The following is a 26,747-nucleotide window of genomic DNA, read 5'->3' as shown; positions in this document are numbered from 1 at the left end:
CAAGAATGTTGGAGACATGTCAAAAGGATACAGAAACCAGCTTAAAGGAATACCCACTGCCCAGACCTGTGACAAATTTGAGCATCAATCCAGGTGCGGAAGCTAATGCCTATAATCCCAGCATGTAAGGAGGCCAAGGTAGGAGGACTGCTTTTTTGCCCAGGAGTTTGACACCAGCCTGGGCAACATAGCCTGAACCCTACAAGAAATTAGGAAAATTAGTTACGCAGGGTGGCACATCCCTGTAATCCCAGCTACTCAGGAGGCTGAGGTGGGAGCATTACCACAACCACATTAGGCCATTCCATGTTAATCTGAAAAACTAGTTTGGGTCATGATGGGAAAAGCGGAGATGGACATGCCTCATTATACCCTCCTCCCCTTTCGAATTACTGACACAAGACTCTTTTTTTTTTATTTCAGATAAAATATTATAGGTTTATTTAAAAACTAATCTCACCTCGAGTATGCAAAATACAAACTCCACAAAATGTTCATTTTACTTTGTAGTATACAAACATACAAAATAGACGTTTGCTTAAATTTATATTACATATTTATTAAGGCAAGGAACTATAGAAAAAAACATTTGTTCTGCTTAAGGCATACTTGGGAATAAACCATTGTACAAATTATTACACATCTGAAACTACAGTGCATAACAGACTGTCTACATAAAAATGCTAAAGAAGTAAACCAGGTGCATTACCTGACTTAGGTCATAAATGTAGATAGGAAGACAAATATAGATTTTCCTTGTCAAAGTATGCAGCAGTTTGAAAACTTCGGCTTCCTCATTTGGTACCTTTAGAACCAAGACTCACCAAGCACCATCATTTAGGCTATTTAAACATGTTTTCTGTACCTGAATTTCTTCCTCTTCTTCTAACATCATAATAATGGCTTTTAGAAGGTAAAGAGAATACAAGGTGATCTTTTATGTTTATATTGCATCAATACACAAATCAAAGGAATTCTGGTCTTCCCTCCCCCAACTCACGGATATAATTTATACCCTGATATCCACAACTTCCAGTCACCCTCTTGGCATTTTGTAAGTCCAGGAATATTCAAGTCGGATTTAGAATTGGAATGATAGGAAATCTAGTCACAGACCCCATCGGTTCTTTGATTTTTGTCTTTTAGATTAGTCATTTTTCCTGATTATCCACTCATCACAAGTTGACTCAGCTGGGAAACAAGACTCTTTAAGTCTGATAAGAAACATTTGCAATCTATTATCTCTGAAGTTGGCTACCTGGATGCTTCACTTGCATGATAAAACCTTGGTCTTCAAAACCCCTTATCTCAACCCAGACATTCCTTTTTATTGATTCCAAGTCTCTAGACAATAATTTAACTCTTTCTTTTTTAAGATAGAGTTTCACTCTTGTTGCCCAGGCTGTAGTCCAATAGCTGGATGTCAGTTTACTGCAACCTCTGCCTTAGCCTCCTGAGTAGCTGGGATTACAGGCATGTGCCACCACCACCAGCTAATTTTTGAATTTTTAGCAGAGATGGGGTTTCACCACATTGGCCAGGCTGGTCTCAAACTCTTGACCTCTGGCAATCCATCTGCCTCAGCCTCCCAAAGTACTGGGATTACAGGCATGAGCCAGCGCGCCCAACCAATAATTTCACTCTTTCAACCAACTGTCATCAGTTTGCATCCACACAAGACCTGGAAGCCCCCACTTTGAAGTTTTCCTGCTTTTCCAGACCAAACCAATGTACATCTTATACGTATTGACTGATGTCTTATGTCTCCCTAAAAGGTATAAAATCAAGTTGTAATCAGACCACTTTGGGCACTTGTTATCAGAATTTCTGGTGTGTCACAAACTATTGGTCACTCATATTTGGCTCTGAATAAATCTCTTCAAATATTTTACAGAGTTTCACTTTTTTTGCTGACAATTACAATGGGCATAAATACAGATAAATGTTAACAACTGCAGAATCTGGCCCCCCAACCATGCTGGGCATTCCATGTTTACCTGAAACACATGAAATATTTAACGAGAGAAGGAAATTTTGTCCCAGCACCATGGCTCACACCTGTAATCCCAGCACTCTGGAAGGCTAAGGCAGGAGAATCATTTGAGCTCAGGAGTTTGAGACCAGCCTGGGCAACATGGTCAAACCTTGTCCCTACCAAAAAAAAAAAAAAAAAAAGCGCCGGGCGCGGTGGCTCAAGCCTGTAATCCCAGCACTTTGGGAGGCCAAGGCGGGTGGATCACGAGGTCGAGAGATCGAGACCATCCTGGTCAACATGGTGAAACCCCGTCTCTACTAAAAGTGCAAAAAATTAGCTGGGCATGGTGGCACGTGCCTGTAATCCCAGCTACTCAGGAGGCTGAGGCAGGAGAATTGCCTGAACCCAGGAGGCGGAGGTTGCGGTGAGCCGAGATCGCGCCATTGCACTCCAGCCTGGGTAACAAGAGCGAAACTCCGTCTCAAAAAAAAAAAATAATAATAATAATAATAATAATAGTAATAATTGACTCACTCGCGCTGAGCTCCGGAAGCTAGCGTGGGGAGGCGGAGCCAGGGGAAAGCCCTGCCTTTTTGGGCGGTCCCGACCTCAGAGGGCCGGAACTATAGTTGGAAGTATCCTTGTTTCTCAGGGACGATTTTGGACGCGAAGCGTGCCCCGCACAAAGATGGTTGCCATGAACCGGAAGTAACTGGTTATTTTGCTGGCTCCAGTTTTTCCGCGGGGCGGAAAAGGCATGTCTGCGTGTGTCCCAACCATTTGTAGTCCCCTTTCCTTGCAAGAACTCATGAGTAAGCTGTGGCGGCGTGGGAGTACCTCTGGGGCTATGGAGGGCCCTGAGCCGGGTAAGCGCTGATAGATCAAGCATTTAGGCTTCGCTCAAAAAGAAGTCCCTTTCTTGCTTCTCGGAGCGTCCAGGTCCTTCGGCCACAGGTGGGAAGGAGAAAGGTGGTGCTGTTGTTACGGTAACAGCGAGTATTGCGGGAAGAGTGGGATCCGGTAGGGGCCTTAGATTATTCAGGGCTTCCCCTGCCACTCTCTGGCCGGACACTTGACAAGCGCTCCTTCCACAGGAGCAGCCCTGGAGTTGAGCCTGGCGGGTGCCCATGGCCATGGAGTGCACAAGAAAAAACACAAGAAGCACAAGAAGAAACACAAGAAGAAACACCATCAGGAAGAAGAGGCCGGGCCCACGCAGCCGTCTCCTGCCAAGCCCCAGCTCAAACTCAAAATCAAGCTCGGGGGACAAGTCCTGGGGACCAAGAGGTGAGGTCAAGAGGGTCGAAGTTTTATAAGGGGAACTTTAGGAGCAGAGATGGTAGTTAGAAGCCGACTGGGCTTTCTAGAAAACAGACCGGACACTGACTTCAGGGCCCAGGTTTAAGCAGCAAGAGTCTAAGAGGATGGGGAAAGTTGGGTGTAGCTACTGAGTAGGAGGAGGAGACACTGGCTCATTTTAAAGAGTAGTGTTGCTTCTCTGCAGTGTTCCTACCTTCACTGTGATCCCAGAGGGGCCTCGCTCACCCTCTCCCCTTATGGTTGTGGATAATGAAGAGGAACCTATGGAAGGAGTCCCCCTTGAGCAATACCGTGCCTGGCTGGGTGAGAAGGGTCTGGAGGTGGGGAAACTGGGTTTCTTATTATATCTGCCTAAGGGAAGAAGGTTGGTTCTGAAATGGGTTAGGATTTTCCATGTTCCAATATTAACTCGGCCAAATTAGGGTACCCCATCTGAACAATTCTATTTTTCTTTCTCCAACTTTCCTTCCCAGATGAAGACAGTAATCTGTCTCCCTCTCCACTTCGGGACCTATCAGGAGGGTTAGGGGGTCAGGAGGAAGAGGAGGAGCAGAGGTGGCTGGACGCCCTGGAGAAGGGGGAGCTGGATGACAATGGAGACCTCAAGAAGGAGATCAATGAGCGGCTGCTTACTGCTCGACAGGTGTGTTGGTTCATTGTTTATTCACTCACCAAATGTGTACAGTATTGAGAACTCTCCACGACCCAAGCACTTTGTGTAGCAGTGGGGATACTGATACTGGAGAAAAGACAGACAATGTTTCTGTTCTCCTGGAGCTAAGTATTCTAGTGTGTATGTTGAGGGGCTGGGAAGTAAATAAGTAAATAAATAATTTCAAAAAGCTATATGGTTTACAACAAAAAGAATAGGGTGGTGAAATACAAAGTGGTGTAAACAAAATGAAATAGAAAGTGACGGAGGAGAGACATTAGGGTATAGTCAGAGAAGGCTTCTCTGAAGAGATAACATTTGCAATACCAGAGGAGCTTTTCCAGCAGAGACCAGCAGGTGCACAGACTGTGACACTGGAACATGCCTAGCAGAGTAAAGGAGATGAAAAACTGGCCAAGCCACTGAAGGGTTGTACGCAGAGAAGTGACATACTTGGTTTACATGTGGATATATTAGTCTGGCATTGTTGTAGAGAATGAATCTCTGTGGAAACAAGAGATAGAAGTACGGAGACCAACTGGGAAGCTGTTGAAGTAATCAGCTGAGAGACGGTGGTTGCTTTAACCAAGATAAAGTGGTGGAGATGGAAATATCAGGTTAATTATGGCTATATTTTGGAAGTAGATACTTGTGGGGAGGAGAATGGAGAGAAAATATATAAAGGCTAAGCCTAGGATTTTGACTTGAGCAGTCATCCAACTGATGTCTATCGAGGTAAGATTAAAAACAACCACAGACCTCTGGGAAAGCTGGTACAGAGTTTTGGTGCATAGGTCAGGCAGGTAACATTACTGATGCTTCTCTCCTTGAGAGTTAAGGACCTAAAGCTGAATGTCAAGGGATCAGGGAGGAGGCAGTATTTATGAAGAGGAACCTATGGAAGGTGTCCTGGAGAGGGTGCTCATTAATTAATATCCCGTTTCCCAACGCCTGCGTTGCTCAAGACCCTGCCTTCGGTGTCCCTTCTTTCCCCTCCCCGGATCTGGCCGACCTCTCCTCTCCATCTTCCTCCATTTTCAGACAGCACCCTGTCTCTGTCTCTTCCCAGCGAGCTCTGCTTCAGAAGGCACGGAGTCAACCTTCCCCGATGCTGCCGCTGCCGGTGGCCGAGGGCTGTCCGGCCCCCGCCCTCACAGAGGAGATGCTGCTGAAGCGCGAGGAGCGGGCGCGGAAGCGGCGGCTCCAGGCGGCGCGGCGGGCAGAGGAGCATAAGAACCAGACTATCGAGCGCCTCACCAAGACTGCGGCGCCCAGCGGGCGGGGAGGCCGGGGGGCCGCACGGGGCGAGCGGCGGGGAGGGCGTGCCGCAGCTCCGGCCCCCATGGTGCGCTACTGCAGCGGAGCACAGGGTTCCACCCTTTCCTTCCCACCTGGCGTCCCCGCCCCCACGGCGGTGTCTCCGCGGCCGTCCCCCTCAGGCCCTCCTCCGCGCTGCTCTGTCCCCGGCTGTCCCCATCCGCGCCGCTACGCTTGCTCCCGCACGGGCCAGGCACTCTGCAGTCTTCAGTGCTACCGCATCAACCTGCAGATGCGGCTAGGGGGGCCCGAGGGCCCTGGATCCCCGCTTTTGGCTACGTAAGGCCCTTACCTAACCCGGACTCTGCGCCCTTTCCCATGCCCGCTCTTCGAGTGTCTTCCCCACCCTATTAAATTTCATCCGGTGCTTCGGCTTGTATAGAATTGGGGGAGTGGGACGTGGTGGGAAGACCAGTCTCCGGTATACACATGTTTTGCTCCTCTCGGAGCTTGCGTCGATGCCTGGGACTTGGAAACCGCTGCAAGAGGGCAGGCTGGTTTGCGCTCAGACTCGGCCCGACTTTTGGGACCCCGCCTCTTCCAGCCGGGATTACCTGGCTTGGTTGGGCATTCGGCGTCATCCCGAAAACATGGCGCAAGCCAATCAGCGACAACTCTGCTCTTCTGCGCGGCTGTTCGTTGGTTGATGAGCCAGAGCCTGTTCTGTTGTCTGTATTGGCTATTACCGCTATCAGTCAGGGCCGTGGGTTGAACCTTCCACCACTCTTTGTCTATACAAGCTCTTGTTGTCCGGGAGAGCGGCGAAGGCGCTGCTGTGGATTGGCCACAGGAGAAACCTCTGATCTGTTCCTATTGGCCCGTCCGTCGAGGGACGATGCTGATTGGTAGGGCAGAGCAATCTGAGTCCTAGTTGGTGGAGTTCTCCCCGGATGGAAGCTCCGGCCGCGGAGTGATGGTGGCGGCAGCGAAGATGGGCCGGACAGGGACCATGGCGGTGGCAGCAGAGGTGGCAGGGGTGGGGCGGCTGGCGGTAGAGGAGGCTGTGGTCGTCAGGGGGCTGTAGGTGGAGGCATGGCTCGGGCCAGCAGCGGGAACGGCAGCGAGGAGGCCTGGGGGGCACTTCGGGCGCCGCAACAGCAGGTATCCCAACAGCTCCAAAGCCTATCACAACAGCCATTTGTCTCTCCCCTTTTCTTGTCCCTTCCTTTTGGGGGTGGGGGAGGAACTCACGGAGCCAAAGGTACTGTGAAGTTCCTAAACACGTCCCTTCCACTCTTTGTCTAAACTTTGTAACGTAGATGCCCTGACTTTGCCTGTAGCCTCATCACCCCATCCTATGGCTGCAATGGAAGCTTGCGGTGGCTCTCCAGTGACCAGAGGCATAGTGAGGCCCCAGGGAGGCTCCCTCTGTCTTGCAACAGTTATTTGTGATGTTTTTCTATGTGCCTATTGTCACAACAGAGTCCGGCAGCGTCTTCTCTTGAGGGAGCAATTTGGAGAAGAGCTGGAACCCAGACTCGCGCCCTGGATGCCATCCTTTATCATCCACAGCAATCCCATCTGGTTGGGAGCACTGCTCTGGGTCTCACACTGCCCTCCTCTACCCTAGGGAGCCTGAGGCCCACGGGTGGAAAGATCCAGCTGGGGGTGGGGGCAGTGAACCGTGCAGGATGACGAAAGCAACTTGCTTTGGAAATGACCTTCCCCTTCTGATTGTCTGAGACTTTTAGATTATCTCAGACTGTCTTCTGGCTTCTGCCAAAACACTCCCTTAACAGAAAGCACTGGGTGGATGAGGGTAGGTGGGTTGGGGAGGGTGAGACTTGAGTGTGAAGGAAGTCTCATATATGCAGAGCTGAAATCTCCCTCTTTGTCCACACTTTTGTCTTGTTCTCTAGACTGATTCTTGCTATTCCAAATCCTCTTCCACGTTGACAGTCCTTCAGATATTTGAACACTCCTCTCAGCATCCTCCACTTCCCCCACCTCTCCAAGCTGAACTTGGTTCACAGGGTGGGATTGTGTATGTGCATGCAGGAGGTGGGGGTGGACAGTGCCCTGCGCTGGAATCCCCCTTAGTTCTAAGTGCCTCTTTGCCCCCAGCTTCGAGAGCTGTGCCCAGGAGTGAACAACCAGCCCTACCTCTGTGAGAGTGGTCACTGCTGCGGGGAGACTGGCTGCTGTACCTACTACTATGAGCTCTGGTGTAAGTCTCCAAGAGGGCTGTTTTCTGGTCCCTGTGCCCCCCCTCCCTTGGACCTAGAATTTCAGCCTAAAGCGTCCCTTCTTTGCATGGGAGATGCCTGAGTTGCTCCCTCCTTGCTTCTTGCAGGGTTCTGGCTGCTCTGGACTGTTCTCATCCTCTTTAGCTGCTGTTGCGCCTTCCGCCACCGACGAGCTAAACTCCGGCTGCAACAACAGCAGCGGCAGCGTGAGATCAACTTGTTGGCCTATCATGGGGCATGCCACGGGGCTGGTCCTTTCCCTGCCGGTTCACTGCTTGACCTTCGTGAGTGACTTGAGGCCCTGGGTCAGCTACCAGTGGCCCTTCCCAAACCAGGATCCCAAATCATCACATTCCCTTTTCCACGTATTTCAAAATATTTTTCCCTAACATAAAAACTAGTACCCTCTGCCTGGTTGCCTTCAACCAGTCATACCAGTTTTCTCCCCTGCAGGCCTCTTCAGCACCTTCAAGCCCCCAGCCTACGAAGATGTGGTTCACCGCCCAGGCACACCACCCCCTCCTTATACTGTGGCCCCAGGCCTCCCCTTGACTGCTTCCAGCGAACAAGCCTGCTGTTCCTCCTCATCTAGCTGCCCTGCCCACTTTGAGGGAACAAATGTGGAAGGTGTTTCCTCCCACCAGAGTGCCCCTCCTCATCAGGAGGGTGAGCCTGGGGCAGGGGTGAGCCCTGCCCCCACACCCCCCTCCTGCCGCTATCGCCGTCTAACTGGTGACTCGGGTATTGAGCTCTGCCCTTGTCCTGCCTCCGGTGAGGGTGAGCCAGTCAAGGAGGTGAGGGCTAGTGCCCCCCTGCCAGATCTGAAGGACTACTCCCATTGTGCCCTGCCCCCAGATTCTGCACTGCAGGTCGCTCCCTTGGGGCTGGCTTCCAGTGAAGAGGACATCTCATAAGTCGTTTTGAGAAGGTGGGTGGGTTACTTGCCCACCAGAAACAGCCCTGGTCCCAACTCCTTTCGTTCCCTTTGGCCCCTTCCTGCCCACCTGCCCATCTAGAATCTGCCTGAAAGGGCCGGAGTCTGAGGAGAGGGGCAGTATTTGGGGGACTGTGCTAGCTTTATCCCCCAAGACATACACAGGAGCCTTTAATCTCATTAAAGAGATGTGAACCAGCCACTTGTGGATTTAGATGGACTAAAGCTCAACTCACTACACTGTACTTGACTGTGTTCGAAGGAGACAGGTTATGGCCACTTGACCCCACCTTCCCTGAGGACAAGTCCTGAGCTCTGGACTGATCTGAGGCCTCTTGGTGAGGCAAATCTGGCAAAAGCAATAGAGTTCAAAATGTTTTTTCTAATTTATTTAGAAAAATAGACTCTGAATTCACATTCACCCCACGGCTATGTGGGATGACAGTAAGGAGACACCTGAGATGAAATGAGGGAAGTTTGAATTACTGGTATCTGAGGGGCTGGGGGCAGAAGCCAGACTTTGTCCCTCCAGAGCCAGAGAAGCACGAGTAGCTTGACTCCCCTCCTTTCCCTCCCTTCAGTAATCTTCAGCCATGGCCAGTAAGACAAGGCTGGTCCAGCCGTGGAAAGGGCGGCAGCCCATTCCTCTCCCATCCCGGTCACTGTACTGCTCCCAGAGGAAGCCTGTAGACTGGTACTGGCGCCATACATTGCCTACCACATTGGCACGGAGCTCGCTGTGGAGTTTGACAGCCCGAGCCTGGTGAGGACCCTTCAGTTGCCCATAGTGGTGGAGTGCTCCCAAAGCCAGGTAGTTGACATTGAGCCACACAGCACCCCGCCAGTAGGGAGGATCATGCTCTGAATTGCGCTGGCCATAAAAGGAGCTGGAGGCTGCAAGGGAGCGTAAACCAAAGGGGCTCCAGAGATGGCGGCTGTCAGCTAGAATGTCCAGCAGGGGCCCAAGGCGGGATGAATTGGGGTCCAGCAGTCGCAGGAGCAAGGGAAAAAGACTGACATAGCCAAGGGCATCTACATACTGCAGTCGAGGCTGGGGCCGGCCCACCACCCGAACCAGTCCCTGAGGGGGCCTGGGCTTTAGCTGTACTGCTTTTGTGTGATTCCCAAAGTCTGCAAAGACTCCTAGCTCTTGGGCCCAGTGCAGCTCATCCAGGCTCTCTGCTGCCTCCAGTGAGGCAGCTAGTGGGCCCAGCTCAGCAGCTACCTCAGTCTCGCCCAGATACTCTGCCAGCCGTGTCAGCACACGGGCACCCAGTGCCACCCAACATCGCAGGTCCAGGTGCCGCTCAGCAACTGAAGGGTGTGAAGCGCGGGGGTAGTCATCCAGCCCAGAGGGTAGGGTCTTAGGGTTCAGTAAGGTTAATAAGGCAGGGTCCCGTCCCCGCCAGCGGTAAGACAGTGGCACTGGGCCTGCCTGGCTCTGATGGAGCCAGGAGAACCAGGCATGCAGGCGGGGGAAGGCCTTTCGGAGGAAGGCCAAGTCATCAGGATCACCACCCTCTAGCATGTGGGCAACAGGCAAAAGTAGGGTTGGGGGGTTGGCGTGGACTGCTCGTTGCACCAGGAATTCTGGAGGCACCCGGGCTCGGGCCTCATCCCCCAGTATCTGCTCCCTCCCAATCCAGCCATCAGCATTTAGCAGCCCCAGCCAGTGGCCAAGGGCTTCCCGAGTGAGGTAGGGATCCCACCGCTGAACCACCAGCTGGTGAAAGCCCTCATCCCAAAGGAAGCCTCGTGGGAAGAATGACCGGGAGGGCACGGCTGTAAAAAGAGGTACGGGTGGAAAGAGGGCTGGGTCCACCTTCTGCTCAGACTCTTCCACCCCCATGTCTGGCAATACCAGCCCTTGTCCATAGAAGTAGCCAATTCCACCAAGGAGATCGCTGAGGGCAGCCTGACCCAAAGCCTGCTCGCCAGGGCTCAGGCCCTTCTCCTTCAGATGGAAGGTCTTCTCAAAGCGCTCTCTAAAGGCTTCAGCATGGCTCTCCAGGGTCTGGGTCAGTAGACTGCCTGCCAGTCTTGGCAGGGCTTGATTTCCTCCTGCTTGGGCACTACCTGATTCAAACACAAACTCTACAGAAAAGGGAACTTTCAGGGTCACCTGCTGTATCAAGAATTGCCCCTGCCCTTGCCCACTTGGGCCTCTGTCCTCCCACTTCAGAGATCCTGGCAAGCCGAGGTAGCGTTCAGGGGAGGCCCCTGGGGGCCTATGCTGAAACCAGCTATTTAGGCTATTCTTTACCATCTCTGTCAGCAGGGGTAGTCCTGGATTGGAGGTCCAGAAGACATTGTAGCTTGAAGGGAAGAAGATAAATAGAAAATATTCAGAAGGCAGTGGGCATTATAAAGAGAAATACAAAGTGCTCAGGAGTCAGGTTGGATGGTCTCAGGCAAGGGACATGGAGACTGGTGAAAATGCAAATAATTGGTAGAAAGAAGGTAGGGTGGGGGAGACAGAAATCAAAGTCAGCATCAATACCACCCTTCCATCCCCCAACATTGTCTTCCCCCAATTACCTGCCATACTTGGGAGCTGTATCCCCTGGACTTGTTGGTGGCATAAGTGTAAAGCGGAAGTCACCAAGTTCACTGGTGTGCCCACTGATAAACTTCAACTGCCCCTTGGCTTCAACCTCTGGTAGTAGGACTTCCTTGCCATCTGTCACCACATAGAAGAACAGGGAGACCAAAGGGAGGGCAGAGGTACTTGAGGCCTGAGTGACCAAGGAGGACAGAAAAGAACAGTGTTAGACTGGCATTCTCTTTTGAGAATCAGCCTTAGTAAGGGAAAGCAACAGCAGACAGGGACAATGTAAACAACATACCTCTGGCAGTGCTGAGGGTCACTGAGAGTAACCAGGTACACCCAAATGGGATGAGATAAAGAGCCTTGCACTGGCTTCCCTGGGCGATTACAGTATACTTTTGTGTTACGTCCTACACTAAGAAGTCTATACAGTTTATTTAACTTAATTCTTACAATTCTGTTAGTTAGGGCTTTTATCTACATTTTACAAGCAAGGAAATCAAGGCTTAGAGATGTAGAGATGGTCATACAGGCAGTTGTTTAAGGCAGGATTTAAGCCAGGCAGCCAGTCTCGGAGCCCACTTCATGCTGCATTTGCTGGCAGCAAGGGAAAGATGGAGGGGGTCTGGGCTGAGGAAGGGGTGTCCTGAGGCCCTGACCTGAGGCTCTACAGTCACTCTCCAGCTCCAGTCCCCTCCGTGCTGACCCCCAGGCCTCTTGACGAACTCAGTGGTGAGCCATAAGGCCCCATCCTGGATGTGTTGCCGCCCGAAGGAGAGGCCGTCGTGGAACTCCCAGCCATAGGGACCCACACCGTCCCCCTGCTCACACGTGTGCCTGAGCTTAGGAGTCCCCGGGGTGGTGCCCTGCTGCGCCCACATCAGTCCTGGGGGTAGAATGGCCACGTAAGTCAAAGAGCAGGGGACCTGTTCCTCCGGGTCTCCGGGTCATCCCTTTTCATAACTCTCCTGAGCCATTCCTCCCCACCCTGCTCTGGCTTCAAGCTGGGGCGCCCAGATTAGGAGTCCGCCTGCCTGCCCGCCCTGGAGCCCGGTTACCAGTGAGGAGGGGCTTCGGGCTGCGAGTCTTCATGCCGAAGTAGACGTGAGGGCGGTAGGTTCCCCAGAAGAGGCCCGGGGCCACGGCGGGGCTGGAGGAGTTGGCGGGCAGCGCAGGAGGCGCGGAGTGCAGCGTGACCGCCCGCCGCGCACGGTGCCACGCCAGCACCCAGCGCCCCGACAGGCCCAGGGCCAAAGACAGGACCACTACGGCCACAGCCACTCTTCCAGCCGTGCTACGCGGCGCGCCGCCCCGGCCGTCCCGCCGCCCGGGGCCTCCTCGAGCCGCCCTCTCGGCAGTCCGCACTCCCTCTGCCGGCACTGCGCGGCGCCGCCGCTCGCCCCGAGCCATCTTGGCACTGAAGTCCGCGTCACGAGAGCTCGGAAAGGCGGCAGTGGAGCCCGGGTCCTGCCTCGCCTCTCCGGCTCTCCGGCTCTCCGGCTCCCGCCTCTCGCTTCGCGGACCGCAGTCAGGCCAGCGACACCTGCCAGCCCGCGCGTCCGCCTCCCGCCGGAAGTCCGCCTCTCCACGTCAGGTTAAGTCCTGGAGTCCGGAACCACAGCCTTCGAATTTGCGTCGGGTTAGTGCACAGCGTCTGTCCGGGGCGGGGATCCGCCGGGGCTGCGTTTATCTGGCGACCCCACGGAGTTCACAGGCTCGGAAAAATCAATCTACCACTGGCCTGTTTTATTTTATTTTTGAGACGGAGTTTCGCTCTTGTTACCAAGGCTAGAGTTCAATGGCGAGATCCCGGCTCACCGCAACCTCTGCCTCCCGGGTTCAAGCGAGTCTCCTGCCTCAGCCTGGCGAGTAGCTGGGATTACAGGCATGCGCCGCCACCCCGCCCGGCTAATTTTGTATTTTTAGTAGAGCCGGAGCTTCTCCATGTTGGTCAGACTGGTCTCAAACTCCCGACCTTAGGTGATCCGCCCGCCTTGGCCTCCCCAAATGCTGGAATTACAGGTGTGAGCCACCTCGCCCGGCCGGCTTTTTTTTTTTTTTTTTTTTTTTTAATAATGATTATATATTAGGAACCTAAGACTATTAGGAACCCAAGTGTAAAACACTATCTCAGGTGTTTTACATTTAACCGCCCCGTGAAAATCAGGGGCAGGAAACGTAAACTTGGTCCGGGCCATACAGCTGGAAATTGGCTTGCTTGGAACCCACATATATCTGAATCAAGCTGGATCAGTTTGCCCACACCGGTGCCTTCTTTCCTAATGAAGTTGAGAGTGCAGGAGTGGACCCAAGAGGAAGCCTGGGTTCTGTTCCAGCTGTGACTTCAGACAAATTGTGTTTCCACTCAGTCTGGGATTTCTTACCTAGATGAACCCTAAAAGAATGATAGTGGTGGTGCAAGTACTTACAGAAAGCACTTTCCTCTCTACAACCCAGAAGGCAGAGAGAAAGGATGGTTTATATCCAGGTCAGAGAAGGTTGTATGTAGAATCTGTAGTCAGATTGACATAGGACAGTGAACATTAACTTTATTTATTTTTATTTTTTTGAGACAGTCTTGCTCTGTCTCCCAGGCTCTAGTGCAGTGGTGAGATCTCAGCTCACTGCGATCCGCCTCCCAGATTCAAGCGATCCTCATGCCTCAGTCTCCTGAGTAGCTAGGATCACAGGTGTGGGGCACCACACCTGGCTATTTTTTTGTATTTTAGTGGAGACGGGGTTGTGTCATGTTGCCCAGGCTGGTCTGGAATTCTTGAGCTCAAGCAATCCACCCACCTCAGCCTCCCAAAGTGCTGGGATTATAAGCGTGAGCCACTCCACCTGGCAGTGAACATTTGATGGCATTTCAGAAATGCAGCTTAGATTCATAGTTACTGATTTCTCACCAACAGCCCAACCTAGAAGGTATTTATATAAAGAAGTCTATCCCATCCTTCAAAACTAACAAAAAACCACTCTACTGTATATCCTTATGTCCCCTAGCTATCATCATAATTCCCATTCAAACTCACTATGTAAGACTAATGCAGCTTGGTGTGGTGGCTCATGCCTGTAGCCCCAACAATTTGGAAGGCTGAGGTGGCTGTATCACCTGAGGTCAGGGGTTTGAGACCAGCCTAGTCAAAATGGTAAAACTTAATCTCCACTGAAACACAAAAATTAGCCAGGTGTGGTGGCACATGCCTGTAAACCCAGCTACTCAGGAGGCTAAGGCAGGAGAATTGCTTGAATCCAGGAGGCGGAGGTTACGGTGAGCTGAGATTGTGCCATTTCAGCCTGGGCAACAGAGTGAGACTTCATCTGAAAGACTAATGTGGCCGGGCACCATGACTCGCATCTGTTATCCCAGCACTTTGAGAGGCCGAGGCAGGTGGATCACCTGACATCAGGAGTTTGAGACCAGCCCGGCCTATTTGGTGAAACCTCATCTCTACTAAAAATACAAAAATTAGCGAGATGTGGTGATGGGTGCCTGTATTCCCAGCTACTTGGGAGGCTGAGGCAGAAGAATCACTTGTAGCCGGGAGACAGAGGTTGTGGTGAGCTGAGATTGCGCCATTGTACTCCAGCCCAGGCAACAAGAGCAAAACACCGTCTAAAAAAAAAAAAAAAAAGAATAAGGCCTCTTAGATAATAGCAGTTACTGTGGTCCCAGCAATGTTGTAGGTACTTTACAGCTATTAATTCATTTAATATCTTTAACAGTCCTCTGAGGAAGGTACTATTATTTTCATTTTACAAATAAAATAGGCACTGGTAGATTAAATAATTTGTCCAAAGTCATATAGCTACATAACAACAAAAGTAGGATTTCAACCCCAAGCGGTCTGGCTCTTTACAACACTATACCACCTCCACCTAGCTCTCTCTTTTAAAGGGGGAAGGGAAAAACAGTCCTTTGAAGATAGCACCCTTTTAGACAGGGAAAAGGCATAGTAATGCTGCTGTAGGAAGGTGGTGGGAAATGTATCTGGCAAAGTACACAGCAGCCACTGTCTACAGATCTTTTATTACCTAGCTGAGCATTGTGAAGGTGTCTAAAACAGTAGCTTTCAACCATTTTCCAACCCACAATAAGAAATAATTCCATAGTGCAACTCAGTACATGCAGATACACAGACACACACAACTTATATACAGGATTACAGATTTAAAACGAGTTTCCTAAAAGAATACTTCCAGGCCGGGCGCGGTGGCTCAAGCCTGTAATCCCAGCACTTTGGGAGGCCGAGGCAGGTGGATCATGAGGTCAAGAGATCGAGACCATCCTGGTCAACACGGTGAAACCCCGTCTCTACTAAAAATACAAAAAATTAGCTGGGCATGGTGGCACGTGCCTGTAATCTCAGCTACTCAGGAGGCTGAGGCAGGAGGATCGCTTGAATCTGGGAGGTGGAGGTTGTGGTGAGCCAAGAACCTGCCACTGCATTCCAGCCTGGGCAACAAGAGCAAAACTCTGTCTCAAAACAAAAACAAAAACAACAAACAAGAGTTGCAGATGTGGTCAGGCACTGTGGCTCACGCCTGTAATCCCAGCAGTTTGGGAGGCGGGAGCATCACTTGAGCCCAAGAGTTAGAGACCACCCCATGCAACAGGACAAAACCCCACCTCTTTTCGAAGAAAAAAAAAAAGGGGGGGGGGGAGCTAGAACTGGGATAGAAAGATGAGAGCTGAAAAAAACAGCACTGTCAGTGTTTTTTGTTTTTTCAGACAAGAGTCTTGCTCTGTTGCCTAGGCTGGAGTGCAGTGGTGCAATTTCTGCTCACTGCAACCTCTGCCTCTAGGATTTAAGCGATTCTCCTGCCTCAGCCTCCCAAGTAGCTGGGACTATAGGCATGTGCCACCACCACACCTAGCCAATTTTTTTGTATTTTTAGTAGAGGCGGGGTTTCTCCTTGCGGGAGATGTCGGCCTCCACCTCCCAAAGTGCTGGGATTACAGACGTGAGCCACTGCACTTGGCCTATCAGTGTTCACACTGGATTTGGTAAGAGTAAGAGGGCTGGGCACAGTGGCTGATGCCCAACACTTTGGGAGGCCAAGGTGGGAGGATCGCTTGAGCCCTGCACTTCAAGACCAGCCTAGGCAACGTAGTGAAATCCCTTCTCTACAAAAAATTTAAAAACTAACTGAACGGGGTGGTGCGTGTCTGTAGTCCCAGCTTCCCAGCTACTTGGAAGGATCGACTAAGCCCAGGTTACAGTGAGCTATGATCATGCCACTGTGCTCCAGCCTGAGCGACCGAAAACAGACCTGTCTTAAAAAAAAAAAAAAAAAAAAAAAAAGAGGTATCTTGAATGGTAGGAGAAGCCAGAAACCAAATTCAAAAGAGTTAAACAGTGAGTGATGGTAAGAAACTGAAATAAATTCAGGTTAATCCAGACACCTCCCTGATCTAGTCTTGCTCCAGAAACATTTGTGGTAGCAGGGTTTTAAGTTTTATTTTGCACTCCGTGGTCCTCCACACAGTGATTTGAATGATTAAGTGAAACTCTTCTTAGGTTAAGTGTCCTAGTCCACGCTAAAATCATCTCGTTGGTCTCTTCCGCGCTTCAGCGACCAGCATCAGCTCCCGGTTTGTCCCCGCTGCCCGCCGCCTCCCTGGCCCGGATGTGGGAAGCGAAGGCACTGAGCATTTCCGGAGCGGTGAGATGGGCGCCGCGCATAATCAGGCGATACCCGTCTCCTGGGGAAGAAACAAACGAGTCAGACAAGGAGGGACTGCAGGGCTGGGGCTGAGAGGAGAGCGGGCTGCTTGCTGTGCCCCCCACCCAAGCGCACCAAACAGCACGTCCACGCAGGGCTCGGAGCCGTCGTGCCTCACGTCTGCAATCACTGAGCAGTTGAGATTAGTGGAGCGGACCCTCTCGCTGCTCACCACCTGGAGGAAGGTCCTACGAAAAACACCGTGAGCGCCAGGCTGAGGGCTTAAAGCCTCGGCTGAAGGAAGGCGCACCACTTCCCCCTCCTAACCTCTTCCCCTTCGTACCTCGTCGATTCCACGTTTTTCTCGAAGGGACAGAATTGGATTCGCACTTGTTTGACGGGGCGTAGACCAAGCCGTCCCAGGGCAGCCGCCATGGTAACCTCCGCCCCGGAAGAACTCGTGCAGGCGGAAGTGTCGCACGTAGTGAGACCACGAAAGGGTGCACTTCTGCGGGAAACAGACTTCCTGCAGCCGGCAGTCAAGCAGGCTTGCGAACCGCCGCTCTGGGCTCTCCAACCCAGGCGGAGGAAGGAGAGAGGTGGTTTCGGCACAACGCATGGGAGAGCCCAAAGTAGGCGGTCAGCAAATACAACCCCTCATTAATAGTCCTCTCATACCATGGTGAAAACCATAAATAAATGGCACAAAAACCTCTTTGCACGAAAATACGCCTGTTTTCTGCAACCTTTCCCCTTCTGTACCCTGCTGGGCCAGATCTAGGCTAACTCGATCTTAAGTCCTGGCCCCTTCCAAAGAGACAGCACTAACACAAGCCGGGATGATCCACACCAGGCGATAAACACCATTCAAGTAATTTAAGATTAAACACGGTGAGCTCTGAATAGCCAAAGCTTAAACGTGAAAGTACTACAGCCCAATATTCGTAAATGACTGAAAATAGTAATGGGAAGAGCAGTACAGGATAATACTGTCCTTGGGGCTGATCCAGGTGTAGAAATGCCTATTACACCTCTGCGGTTCCCCATGTTACATGTAAATTTTCGGTACTGCAAAAGAAGTAGCACTCGAATATAAATTTCCTCAGCAAGGCAATTTACTTTTTTTTTTTTTTTTTGAAACAGGGTCTTACTACTCTGTCACCAAGCTGGAGTGCAGTGGCGATTTTGGCTCACTGCAACCTCCGTCTCCTGGGTTCAAACGATTCTCCTGCCTCAGCCCCCTGAGTAGCTGGGATTACAGGCACACCTGGCTAATTTTTGTATTTTTAGTAGAGATGGGGTTTCACCATGTTGGCCAGGATGGTCTCAATCTCTTGACCTCATGATCCGCCTGCCTCGGCCTCCCAAAGTGCTGGGATTACAGACTTGAGCTACCATGCCCGGCTGGCAATTTCTTTTTTTTTTTTTAAAGACGAGGTTTCACCATGTTGGTCAGGCTGGTTTTGAACTCCCGACCTCAGGTGATCCGCCTGCCTTGGCCTCCAAAGTGCTTGGATTACAGGCGTGAGCCACTACGCCCAGCCCTGGCAATTTACTTCTATAGAAAGGTGAGACTCGCCGGAGGCCGTGGCTCACGCCTGTAATCCCAGCCACTTAGGGAAGCCCAGGCTGGTGGATCACGAGGTCAGGAGTTAGAGACCCGCCTGGCCAAGATGGTGAAACCCCGTTTCTACTAAAAATACAAAAAATTAGCCAAGCATCGTGGCAGGTGCCTGTAATCTCAGCTACTTGGTAGGCTGAGGCAGAGAACTGCTTGAACCCAGGAGGTGGAGGTTGCAGTGAGCCAAGACCATGCCACTGCACTCCAGCCTGGATGACAGAGCAAGACTCCGTCTCAAAAAAGAAAAAAAGGTTCAGCTCACAGATGGAACAATGGTGAGTGCACACCTAGACAAGGGAGAGGAAGGGGTACTTATTCCTGACGGAGGTAGCCTCTACTACTGTGTCATTCCCCTTTTGGCTAGGGTTAGACTGCACAGTCTAGATTAATTCTGATTGGCAATTTTTTTTTTTTTTTTTTTTTTTTTTTTTTTTTTTGAGACGGAGTTTCATTCTTGTTATCCAGGCTGGAGTGCAATGGCGCAATCTCGGCTCACCGCAACCTCTGCCTCCTGGGTTCAGGCAATTCTCCTGCCTCAGCCTCCTGAGTAGCTGGGATTACAGGCACGCGCCACCATGCCCAGCTAATTTTTTGTATTTTTAGTAGAGATGGGGTTTCACCATGTTGACCAGGATGGTCTCGATCTCTTGACCTCATGATCCACCCACCTCGGCCTCCCAAAGTGCTGGGATTACAGGCTTGAGCCACGGCGCCCGGCCCCTGATTGGCAATTTAAAGAGAGCAGGGGTACCAGCCAGAGTGGTGGGATGGGTAGTTTGGTGGGAATGACAGTTAGGGGACAGGTCAGAGCAGGTAACCATGGGTGGCTCAGGTCAAAGTAGTTGACCAGGATGGTCAGGATGGAGCAGGGGACTGAGAACAGATGTGAACTACTGATTACAACTAGTGGAAAAGATTGTTTACTGAAACTATAAGGAAGTTAAACTTTAAAGTGGAGGACAAAGAACTGAAGATACTGACATACTGATTATCTTTGAAGAGAAATTGATAACTCATTGCATCCAACACCCATGAATTAGCCTAGCTACTAGGACTTAAGTTGAAGTGCATTCTAGCCTCTGTTTTCTTTTTCTTTTTCTTTTTCTTTGAGACAAGAGTTTCATTCCTTTTTTTTTTTTTTTCCTGAGACGGAGTTTCGCTCTTGCTACCCAGGCTGGAGTGCAATGGCACGATCTCGGCTCACCGCAACCTCTGCCTCCTGGGTTCAGGCAATTCTCTTGCCTCAGCCTCCTGAGTAGCTGGGATTACAGGCACGCCCCACCATGCCCAGCTAATTTTTTGTAATTTTAGTAGAGATGGGGTTTCACCATGTTGACCAGGATGGTCTTGATCTCTTGACCTCGTGATCCGCCTGCCTCAGCCTCCCAAAGTGCTGGGATTACAGGCTTGAGCCACCGTGCCTGGCCTGAGATGGAGTTTCATTCTTGTTGGCCAGGCTGGAGTGCAATGGTGCAGTCTCGGCTCACTGCAATCTCCACCTCCCGGGTTCAAGTGATTCTGCCTCAGCTTCCCAAGTAGCTGGGATTACAGGCGCCCGTCGCCACCATGCCCATCTAGCCTCTGTTTTCTACAGCTTTTCCTTTTCCCTATCCCTGAACACTCAACTCTTTAGCCCTGAGATATCTTCACTGATGGAGAACTAGGCCTGAACCTCCCAAGGGTGTTGACCTTCGGGTTCCAGGCTGTGGTCTTGCTCTTTACTCTGGATTCCAAGTACTGGAGTGATTGTGGATTCTTAAGTCCAGCCTCTGTGTAGCTTGTTGTCCAGTATGCTTTCCTCCAAGCTGCCAGTTCTAGGCTTCCTTCCAGTTCTAGGCAATTCCAAATGTCTGGATTTTTCCAGCTACAGATGGGGAGCTCTAACTTTCTGACTTCTAGTCCCAGGCTCTTTAGGATTCAGGACTGGTTCCCAGGCAGGAAAGAAAAGGCAGGTGCCAGCGGGGTCGCTGGTGTTGCCTGAGGGCAAGCCAGGCCTGCTGATTTCCCACCAGGAAGGCCTTGGGGCTAGGTCCTCCTCCCCGTAGTGTGCTTTGCAGCTGAGCTGTCTGGGGTGGGGATGTTCCAGGCTGGAGAGGGGGCTCCAAGCTCTCCAGGCTATTGAGGCAGCTGCTGGGCAATTCTGTGGTCTGGACCTTATGACAAGCACCTGGTAAGGAAGGAGTGGAAGGTAGGTGGCTGGTGGGGATATACTGAAGCCAGATCAGTGGTGAGAATGGTGTATGGGGCACACAAAGCAGTGAGCAAAGGAGAGTGACTTACAGCAACAGGGGGGCCTCCTGTGGCCATGAGACTTGGGCAGGGGCTGCTGCAACAGACACAGAAGGGCCCCATCCAGCTGCTGGAAGATGCTGAGCATGAGCAGGGTCTGGCGGAGATCAGGGGACAGGCTCCACTGCTCCTCTTCCAGCAGTGCCCTTACCACTCCAAAGTCTTGTCTGAGCTGCAGTGCTCCCTGCAGGCTAAAGGCAGAGGTACAGTATGGCCAACTGACCCTCTAGCCTCTCCTAACTGCTCTGCCTCACCCACTTATTTATCCCCTTCCTTTTCCCAGTTTCATTCACCCCCTGCAACTTCCACCTTTACTCCTGACCTGAACCGAATCCCATGGGTAAGGATGTGGTTGAGCCAGGCACCCACAATGGCTGTCAGTGCTTGACCAAGAGCAGGGGCCTGGGCTTGGGGTGGCAATCCTTGCAGTCCTTGCAACACAGGCTCCAGTATGGTGCGGACCACTAAACCAGCATACTCACTGGGAACACTGGGAAGTTCTGGAGTAAAGAGAAGACAGGATGAGGCTGTGGAGATCCACTGACCCCCTAAATGGAGTGTTTGGGAGAAGAGGATAGGATTTTGGGAGGGAAGGGCACAGAAGCTGAGGACAAGGATGGAGACAGCGGAGTGGAACAGGGATTTAGAGGGGCTGAGACACTATTACCCCCTTGGAACTCTGGAAGGAGAAGCTAGGATGAGGAGTTACCGGGACAGAGACGAAGCCGCCAGTACCGACCCCGTGGCATGTGGAGCTTGAAAGCCTGCATGGCTTGTTTATGACATTCTTGAGAAAAGAGACTTAGTGACTCTTCAGGCAGGAGCTATAGGGATAGGGAGAAAGTAAAAGGGGCTTGTCAAATTATGATAATCCTCTAAATCTAAGGATCTCTATGTTCAACTTGGCAGCCATAAAACCCCAGAATTGTTGCATAGTTATGTGGGCCTGGCCATTTTTTGAGGAGAGATGTCATAGTTGTCATTGGGTTTTCCAAGAGGCCTGGACCCAAATTATGAACAAGTGCCCTAGGATTACCCTGCTCTTCCCAGCTTGAAAATCTTCAAGGTTAATTTTATCATCCAGAAGCTTTAAGGAAAAAGAGAGACATACCCTGCTCCCCCATCCCCAACAGAGCACATGCTAGAGAGAGGGATTGTATGATCTGTGATGGCAGAGGCTGAAGGAACAAAGGGGAATTACAGTGAACTTTTTTGGTGGGGACAGAGTCTTACTGTCACCCAGGCTGCAGTGCAGTGGCATGATCTTGGCTCACTGCAACCTCCATCTCTCAGGTTCAAGTGGTTCTCCTGCCTCAGGCTCCAGAGTAGGTGGGACTACAGGAGTACACCACCATGCCTGGCTAATTTTTGTACTTTTAGTAGAGACAAGGTTTTGCCATGTTGGCCAGGCCGCTCTCAAACTCCTGATCTCAGGTGATCCACCTGCCTCTGCCTCCCAAAATGCTGGCACTACAGACGTGAGCCACTACATCCGTAGTGGCTCAGCCTACAATGATATTTTGGTTATCACCTACAAAAGGAAGATAGGAACTGTATGTAGACCAGAAACAATGACTTATTTTAACATTCTGAGACTCAGGAAGCTTTGGAATGTCCTTACATTGAAGGGCATTATTATTATATATTATTATATAATATTACATATTACTATCTATTATTAACAGCCCACTCCAGAGCAATATAACCCATAAAGCAAGAAAAGGCCTATATGCTAGTTTTGTTTCTTTGGTTTGATAGGTGTAGTGGCACAATCTCGGCTCACTGCAACCTCTGCCTCCCAGGTTCAAGTGATTCTTGTGCCTCGGCCTCCCAATTAGCTGGGATTACAGGCAAGTGCTACTGCGCCCAACTAACTTTTTTGTATTTTTAGTAGAGATGGGATTTTGCCATGTTGGCTAGGCTGGTCTAAAACTCCTGACCTCAGGTAATCCGCCCGCCTCAGCCTCCCAAAGTGCTGGGATTACAGGTGTCAGCCACTGCACCTGGCCTTTGGTTGCCATCTTTACTGTTCCCCTTCTGCTCTTTTATTTTATTTTTTGAGATGGAGTGTTGCTCTGTCACTAGGCTATAGTGCAGTGGTGTGATCTTGGCTCACTGTGACCTCTCCCTCCCGGATTCAAGCGTTCCTCCTGTCTCAGCCTCCTGAGTAGCTGGGATTACAGGCACCTGCCACCACACTCAGCTAATTTTTGTATTTTTTTTTTTTAAGTACAGATGGGGCTTCACCATGTTGGCCAGGATGGTCTTGATCTGACCTCGTGATCTGCCTGCCTTGGTCTCCCAAAGTGCTGGGATTATAGTGTGAGCCACTGTACTCAGCCTTTTTTTTTTTTTTTTTTTTTTTGAGACAGAGTCTTACTCTGTCACCCAGGCTGGAGTGTAATTGCACAGTCTCAGCTCACTGCAACCTCTGCCTCCCGGGTTCAAGCAATTCTCATGCCTCAGCCTCTGAGTAGCTGGATTACAGGCACCCACCACCACGCCCAGCTAATTTTTGTATTTTTAGTAGAGATTGGGTTTCACCATCTTGGCCAGGCTGGTCATGAACTCCTAACCTCAAGTTATCTGCCCACCTCAGCCTCCCATAGTGCTGGGATTACTGCCCTTCTGCTCTTACAATGTCACGCCATCACTCATGAGATAAAGCCCAAATTCTTGCAGCTGGTATTCATGCCCTGACAATTTGATGTCAAATTGCTTACTACTCTACTCCCACCCCAAACCCCAGTGAACATACCCACAAAAGGAACCTCTTGCTCTGGTAAGTCCATTTCTCTGCTACTGCCCCAAAGATTGATGAACTGCCCACTTCCAGCAACCCGAGCCACTCCTCTGAGTCTTTCCAGCCACCATCTCCAGCCACAGGCCATGTATGGAGCCTTGTGTAAACCATATGTCCACTATAGCCTTCCTTCCTCAGTGCTTTATGACTGTCACTATGTGCAGTACTCATGATGAGCCTGCTCTGGGGCATGTTGAGTTTAAGGAGACAGCAGTTAATTGAGGTAGAAATGCTCAACAGGCAAATGCAGATGTTTGACTAGAACTCTGGGAGCCAGGCTGGGTGCAGTGGCTCACACCTATAATCCCAGCCCTTTGGGAGGCCAAGGTGGGTGGATTGCTTGAGCTCAAGAGTTCAAGATCAGGGCACATGTTCTAAGGATCTCCTGAGGGCTGTGTCAGGAGCCAATTTTTTTTTTTTTTTTTTTTTTTGAGTCTCCTTCTGTTGCCCAGGCTGGAGTGCGGTGGCATGCTCTCAGCTCACTGCAACCTCTGCCTCTCGGATTCAAGTGATTCTCCTGCTTCAGCCTCTGAAATAACTGGGACTACAGGCATGCATCACACTGTCTAGCTAATTTTTGTATTTTTAGAAGAGATGGGGTTTTGCCATGTTGGTCAGGCTGGTCTTGAACTCCTGAACTCAGATGATCTGCCTGCCTCAGCCTCCCAAAGTGCTGGGATTACAGGCATGAGCCGCTGCACCCAACAAAAAAAGTTTAAGAAAAAAAAAAAAAAAATATATATATATATATATATATATATATATATATATATATATATATATTTTTTTTTTTTAAGGCAGAGTGTCGCTCTGTCACCCAGTCTGGATTGTAGTGACATGATCTTGGTTCACTACAACCTCTGCCTCCTGGGTTCAAGCGATTCTCCTGCCTTAGCCTCCAGAGTAGCAGGGACTACAGGTGCCCGCCACCACGCCTAGCTAATTTTTGTATTTTTAGTAGAGACAGGGTTTCACCATGTTGGCCAGGCTGGTCTTGAACTCCTGACCTTATAATCTGCTTAGGAACTCCTGAAACTTGGCCTCCCAAAGTGCTGGGATTATAGGTGTGAGCCACCACACCTGGCCTAAATAGTTCAAGACCAGTTTTGGCTGGGTGCAGTGGCTCATGCCTGTAATCCAAGCACTTTGGAGGCCAAGGCAGGTGGATCACCTGAGCTCAGGAGTTCAAGACCAGCCTGACCAACATGGTGAAACCCCGTTTTTTTTTTTTTTAAAAAAAAGGAAGGACGGATCCAAGATGGCCGATTAGGAGCAGCTCAGGATTGCAGCTCCCAGTGAAAGCGTGGAGGGTGAGTGGATGCCACATTTCCAGGCAGATTTTTATTGCCCACAGACCAGGAGATTCCCAGGCGGAGGAGCCCCATGGGTTGCCAGTGCAGCTGTTTCAGCCGGCGCAGCTGTTTTGGCCAGTGCCAAAATACACAGGTCTCTGTACAAAATACACGGGTCCAGGCACTGTTTTAGCTGGAGATTGGAGCTCGGGGAAGACACAGTCACCCATTCAACTGATAGAAAAGGGGACTGAAACAGAGAACCAGGTCAGGAGATTCCCTGGCAAAAAAGCGCCATGAGCGCCGGGCACGGTGGCTCAAGTCTGTAATCCCAGCACTTTGAGAGGCCGAGGTGGGTGGATCACGAGGTCAAGAGATCGAGACCATCCTGGTCAACATAGTGAAACCCCGTCTCTACTAAAAATACAAAAAATTAGCTGGGCATGGTGGTGCGTGCCTGTAATCCCAGCTACTCAGGAGCCTGAGGCAGGAGAATTGCCTGAGCCCAGGAGGTGGAGGTTGCGGTGAGCCGAGATCGCGCCATTGCACTCCAGCCTGAGTAACGAGTGAAACTCTGTCTCAAAAAAAAAAAAAAAGCGCCATGAATCTCAGCATGGTTGTTTCAGCCAGCGCAATGGGTCACTGCACGGGAAATCTCACAGATCCCAGCACCATTCCAACAGGTGACTGGAACACCTGGGAGACAAAAAAAAAAAAAAAAGGCTCCGAGGCAGGGAGCCAGGTGATCAGGCTCGGCTGGTCCCAGCCCCACAAAAAAACAGCAATCTGAAATGCTCTGGATTAAGAGTTTCACAGTAAGCATAGCTGAACCCGGGATGGTCCAGCTCTGTGGGGGAGGGGCATCTGCCATTACCGAGGCAGTCCACCCCTATGGAGGTAGTCCGCCATTGCTGAGGCAGCCCGCTGTTGCTGAGGCAGCCTGCCATTAGAGAGAGTCCGCCATTACAGAGAGAGTCCGCCATTACAGAGGCAGTTCTAATTACACCTTTATAAACAGGACTGCAGGGAAGTTCACACAGCAGCTGGGTGGAGCCCACAGCAGCTCAGCAAAGCCTCTGCAGGCAGACAGTGACTAGGCTGCCTCCTTGCTGGGCAGGGCAGCCCTGAAAAAAGGCAGCAGCACAACAGAAACTCATAAAGTCCTAACTCCCTGGGACAGAACACCTGGGGGAAAAAAAGGAGGGTTTATGAGTTCTGCTGCAGCAGACTTAAACATACCTGCCCAGCAACTCTCAATGAACAATGGAGCTCACAGCTCAGCACTTGAGCTCCTATAAAGGACAGACTGTCTCCTCAAGCAGCTCCCTGACCCCCATATATCCAAAGAGTTATCTCATAAAGGAGAGCTCAGACTGACATCAGGCGGGTATCCTTCAGGGACAAAGATAGCAGAAGAAACTGGCAGCAACCCTTACTGTTCTGCAGCTGCTGCAGGTGATCCTCAGGCAAGCAGGGCCTGGAGTGGACCTCAGCAGTCCTACAGCAGAGGGGCCTGACTGGTAGAAGGAAAACTAAGAAACAGAAAGAAATAACTTCATCATCAACAAACTGGACGTCCACTCAGAACCCCAATCTGAAAGTCAACAACTACACAAAGACGATGGATAGATTTACCAAGCAAATGGAGAGCAAAAGGTGGATAAATACACAAAGATGGGAAGAAACCAGCGCAAAAAGGATGAAAACACCCGAAATCAGAACACCTCTCCTCCTACACAACTCCACACCAGCAAGGGAACAAGGCTGGATGGAGAATGACTGTGATGAATTGACAGAATCAGGCTTCAGAAGGTGGGTAATAAGAAATTTCTGTGAACTAAAAGAACATGTTCTAACCCAATGCAAAGAAACTAAGAACCTTGAAAAAAGATTTGACGAAATGCTAAAGAGAATAAACAACTTAGAGAGGAATATAAGTGAATTGATAGAGCTGAAAAACACAACACGAGAACTTCGCAAAGCATACACAAGTTTCAGCAGCCAAATTGACCAAGCGGAAGAAAGGATATCAGAGGTTGAAGATCAACTCAATGAAATAAAATGAGAAGGCAAGATTAGAGAAAAAAGGGTAAAAAGGAATGAACGAAGTCTCCAAGAAATATGGGACTATGTGAAAAGGCCT

At 50.6% G+C, this 26,747-nt stretch overlaps 5 protein-coding genes across 10 annotated transcripts in view; 2 read left to right on the top strand and 3 right to left on the bottom strand.

Moving 5' to 3' along the window:
- Positions 1–2,694: 2,694 nt before the first annotated feature.
- Positions 2,695–5,631, top strand: INO80B (INO80 complex subunit B). The gene is made up of 5 exons (XM_003922585.4): positions 2,695–2,841; positions 3,070–3,262; positions 3,480–3,598; positions 3,769–3,938; positions 5,017–5,631. Exons 1-5 carry the CDS (start codon positions 2,733–2,735, stop codon positions 5,545–5,547), a joined length of 1,122 nt encoding a protein of 373 aa, XP_003922634.1. The 5' UTR covers positions 2,695–2,732; the 3' UTR covers positions 5,548–5,631.
- A 91-nt stretch (positions 5,632–5,722) lies between these two features.
- On the top strand, positions 5,723–8,586 carry WBP1 (WW domain binding protein 1). Of its 5 annotated transcripts, none has more exons than XM_074397977.1 (5): positions 5,723–6,231; positions 6,687–6,807; positions 7,329–7,431; positions 7,558–7,734; positions 7,904–8,586. In XM_074397977.1, exons 2-5 carry the CDS (start codon positions 6,754–6,756, stop codon positions 8,362–8,364), a joined length of 795 nt encoding a protein of 264 aa, XP_074254078.1. In that variant the 5' UTR covers positions 5,723–6,231; positions 6,687–6,753; the 3' UTR covers positions 8,365–8,586. The 5 variants fall into 5 exon arrangements, with proteins under 5 accessions (XP_074254078.1, XP_010331724.1, XP_039319084.1 ...); XM_010333422.3 differs by having other exon boundaries at positions 5,723–6,365; positions 6,687–6,788; XM_010333424.3 differs by lacking the exon at positions 5,723–6,231 and adding an exon at positions 6,273–6,365.
- Positions 8,587–8,746: 160 nt separating this feature from the next.
- Positions 8,747–12,739, bottom strand: MOGS (mannosyl-oligosaccharide glucosidase). The gene is made up of 4 exons (XM_003922582.4): positions 11,991–12,739; positions 11,592–11,818; positions 10,923–11,119; positions 8,747–10,699 (listed from the first exon to the last, which is right to left on the bottom strand). The coding sequence occupies exons 1-4, from the start codon at positions 12,340–12,342 to the stop codon at positions 8,962–8,964; spliced, it is 2,514 nt and encodes an 837-aa protein (XP_003922631.1). The 5' UTR covers positions 12,343–12,739; the 3' UTR covers positions 8,747–8,961.
- A 3,629-nt stretch (positions 12,740–16,368) lies between these two features.
- MRPL53 (mitochondrial ribosomal protein L53) lies at positions 16,369–17,123 on the bottom strand. The gene is made up of 3 exons (XM_010333420.3): positions 16,943–17,123; positions 16,735–16,847; positions 16,369–16,639 (listed from the first exon to the last, which is right to left on the bottom strand). Exons 1-3 carry the CDS (start codon positions 17,032–17,034, stop codon positions 16,506–16,508), a joined length of 339 nt encoding a protein of 112 aa, XP_010331722.1. The 5' UTR covers positions 17,035–17,123; the 3' UTR covers positions 16,369–16,505.
- Positions 17,124–18,807: 1,684 nt separating this feature from the next.
- Positions 18,808–26,747, bottom strand: part of CCDC142 (coiled-coil domain containing 142) — a 17,648-nt gene continuing 9,708 nt past the window's right edge. For both annotated transcript variants that reach the window (XM_010333415.3, XM_074397929.1), the window contains 4 exons: positions 21,219–21,333; positions 20,832–21,009; positions 20,501–20,700; positions 18,808–20,387 (listed from right to left, as the gene is read on the bottom strand). In XM_010333415.3, the coding sequence (XP_010331717.1) occupies positions 20,131–20,387; positions 20,501–20,700; positions 20,832–21,009; positions 21,219–21,333 (750 nt within the window). In that variant the 3' untranslated portion in view covers positions 18,808–20,130. The remainder of the gene's footprint in view (positions 20,388–20,500; positions 20,701–20,831; positions 21,010–21,218; positions 21,334–26,747) is intronic.

This window comes from Saimiri boliviensis, chromosome 1 (assembly GCF_048565385.1).
Source record: "Saimiri boliviensis isolate mSaiBol1 chromosome 1, mSaiBol1.pri, whole genome shotgun sequence".
NCBI classification, from domain to species: Eukaryota; Metazoa; Chordata; class Mammalia; order Primates; family Cebidae; genus Saimiri; species Saimiri boliviensis.
Note: the sequence above shows the minus strand (reverse complement) of the source record. Positions and strands in the feature narration are given on the sequence as shown.

Coding starts and splice junctions, on each gene's coding strand:
- INO80B (XM_003922585.4), top strand. CDS start 2,733: ATGTCTGCGTGTGTCCCAACCATTTGTAGTCCCCTTTCCTTGCAAGAA. Junction 3,263..3,479: donor CAAGTCCTGGGGACCAAGAG/GTGAGGTCAAGA, acceptor GCTTCTCTGCAG/TGTTCCTACCTTCACTGTGA. Junction 3,939..5,016: donor GGCTGCTTACTGCTCGACAG/GTGTGTTGGTTC, acceptor GTCTCTTCCCAG/CGAGCTCTGCTTCAGAAGGC.
- MOGS (XM_003922582.4), bottom strand. CDS start 12,342: ATGGCTCGGGGCGAGCGGCGGCGCCGCGCAGTGCCGGCAGAGGGAGTG. Junction 11,120..11,591: donor GAGTGACTGTAGAGCCTCAG/GTCAGGGCCTCA, acceptor TTGGTCACTCAG/GCCTCAAGTACCTCTGCCCT. Junction 10,700..10,922: donor ACAGCTCCCAAGTATGGCAG/GTAATTGGGGGA, acceptor CTTCCCTTCAAG/CTACAATGTCTTCTGGACCT.
- WBP1 (XM_010333422.3), top strand. CDS start 6,297: ATGGCTCGGGCCAGCAGCGGGAACGGCAGCGAGGAGGCCTGGGGGGCA. Junction 6,789..7,328: donor ATCCACAGCAATCCCATCTG/GTTGGGAGCACT, acceptor CTTTGCCCCCAG/CTTCGAGAGCTGTGCCCAGG. Junction 7,432..7,557: donor CTACTACTATGAGCTCTGGT/GTAAGTCTCCAA, acceptor TGCTTCTTGCAG/GGTTCTGGCTGCTCTGGACT.
- MRPL53 (XM_010333420.3), bottom strand. CDS start 17,034: ATGGCGGCTGCCCTGGGACGGCTTGGTCTACGCCCCGTCAAACAAGTG. Junction 16,848..16,942: donor AAAAACGTGGAATCGACGAG/GTACGAAGGGGA, acceptor TGTTTTTCGTAG/GACCTTCCTCCAGGTGGTGA. Junction 16,640..16,734: donor CTGCGTGGACGTGCTGTTTG/GTGCGCTTGGGT, acceptor TTTCTTCCCCAG/GAGACGGGTATCGCCTGATT.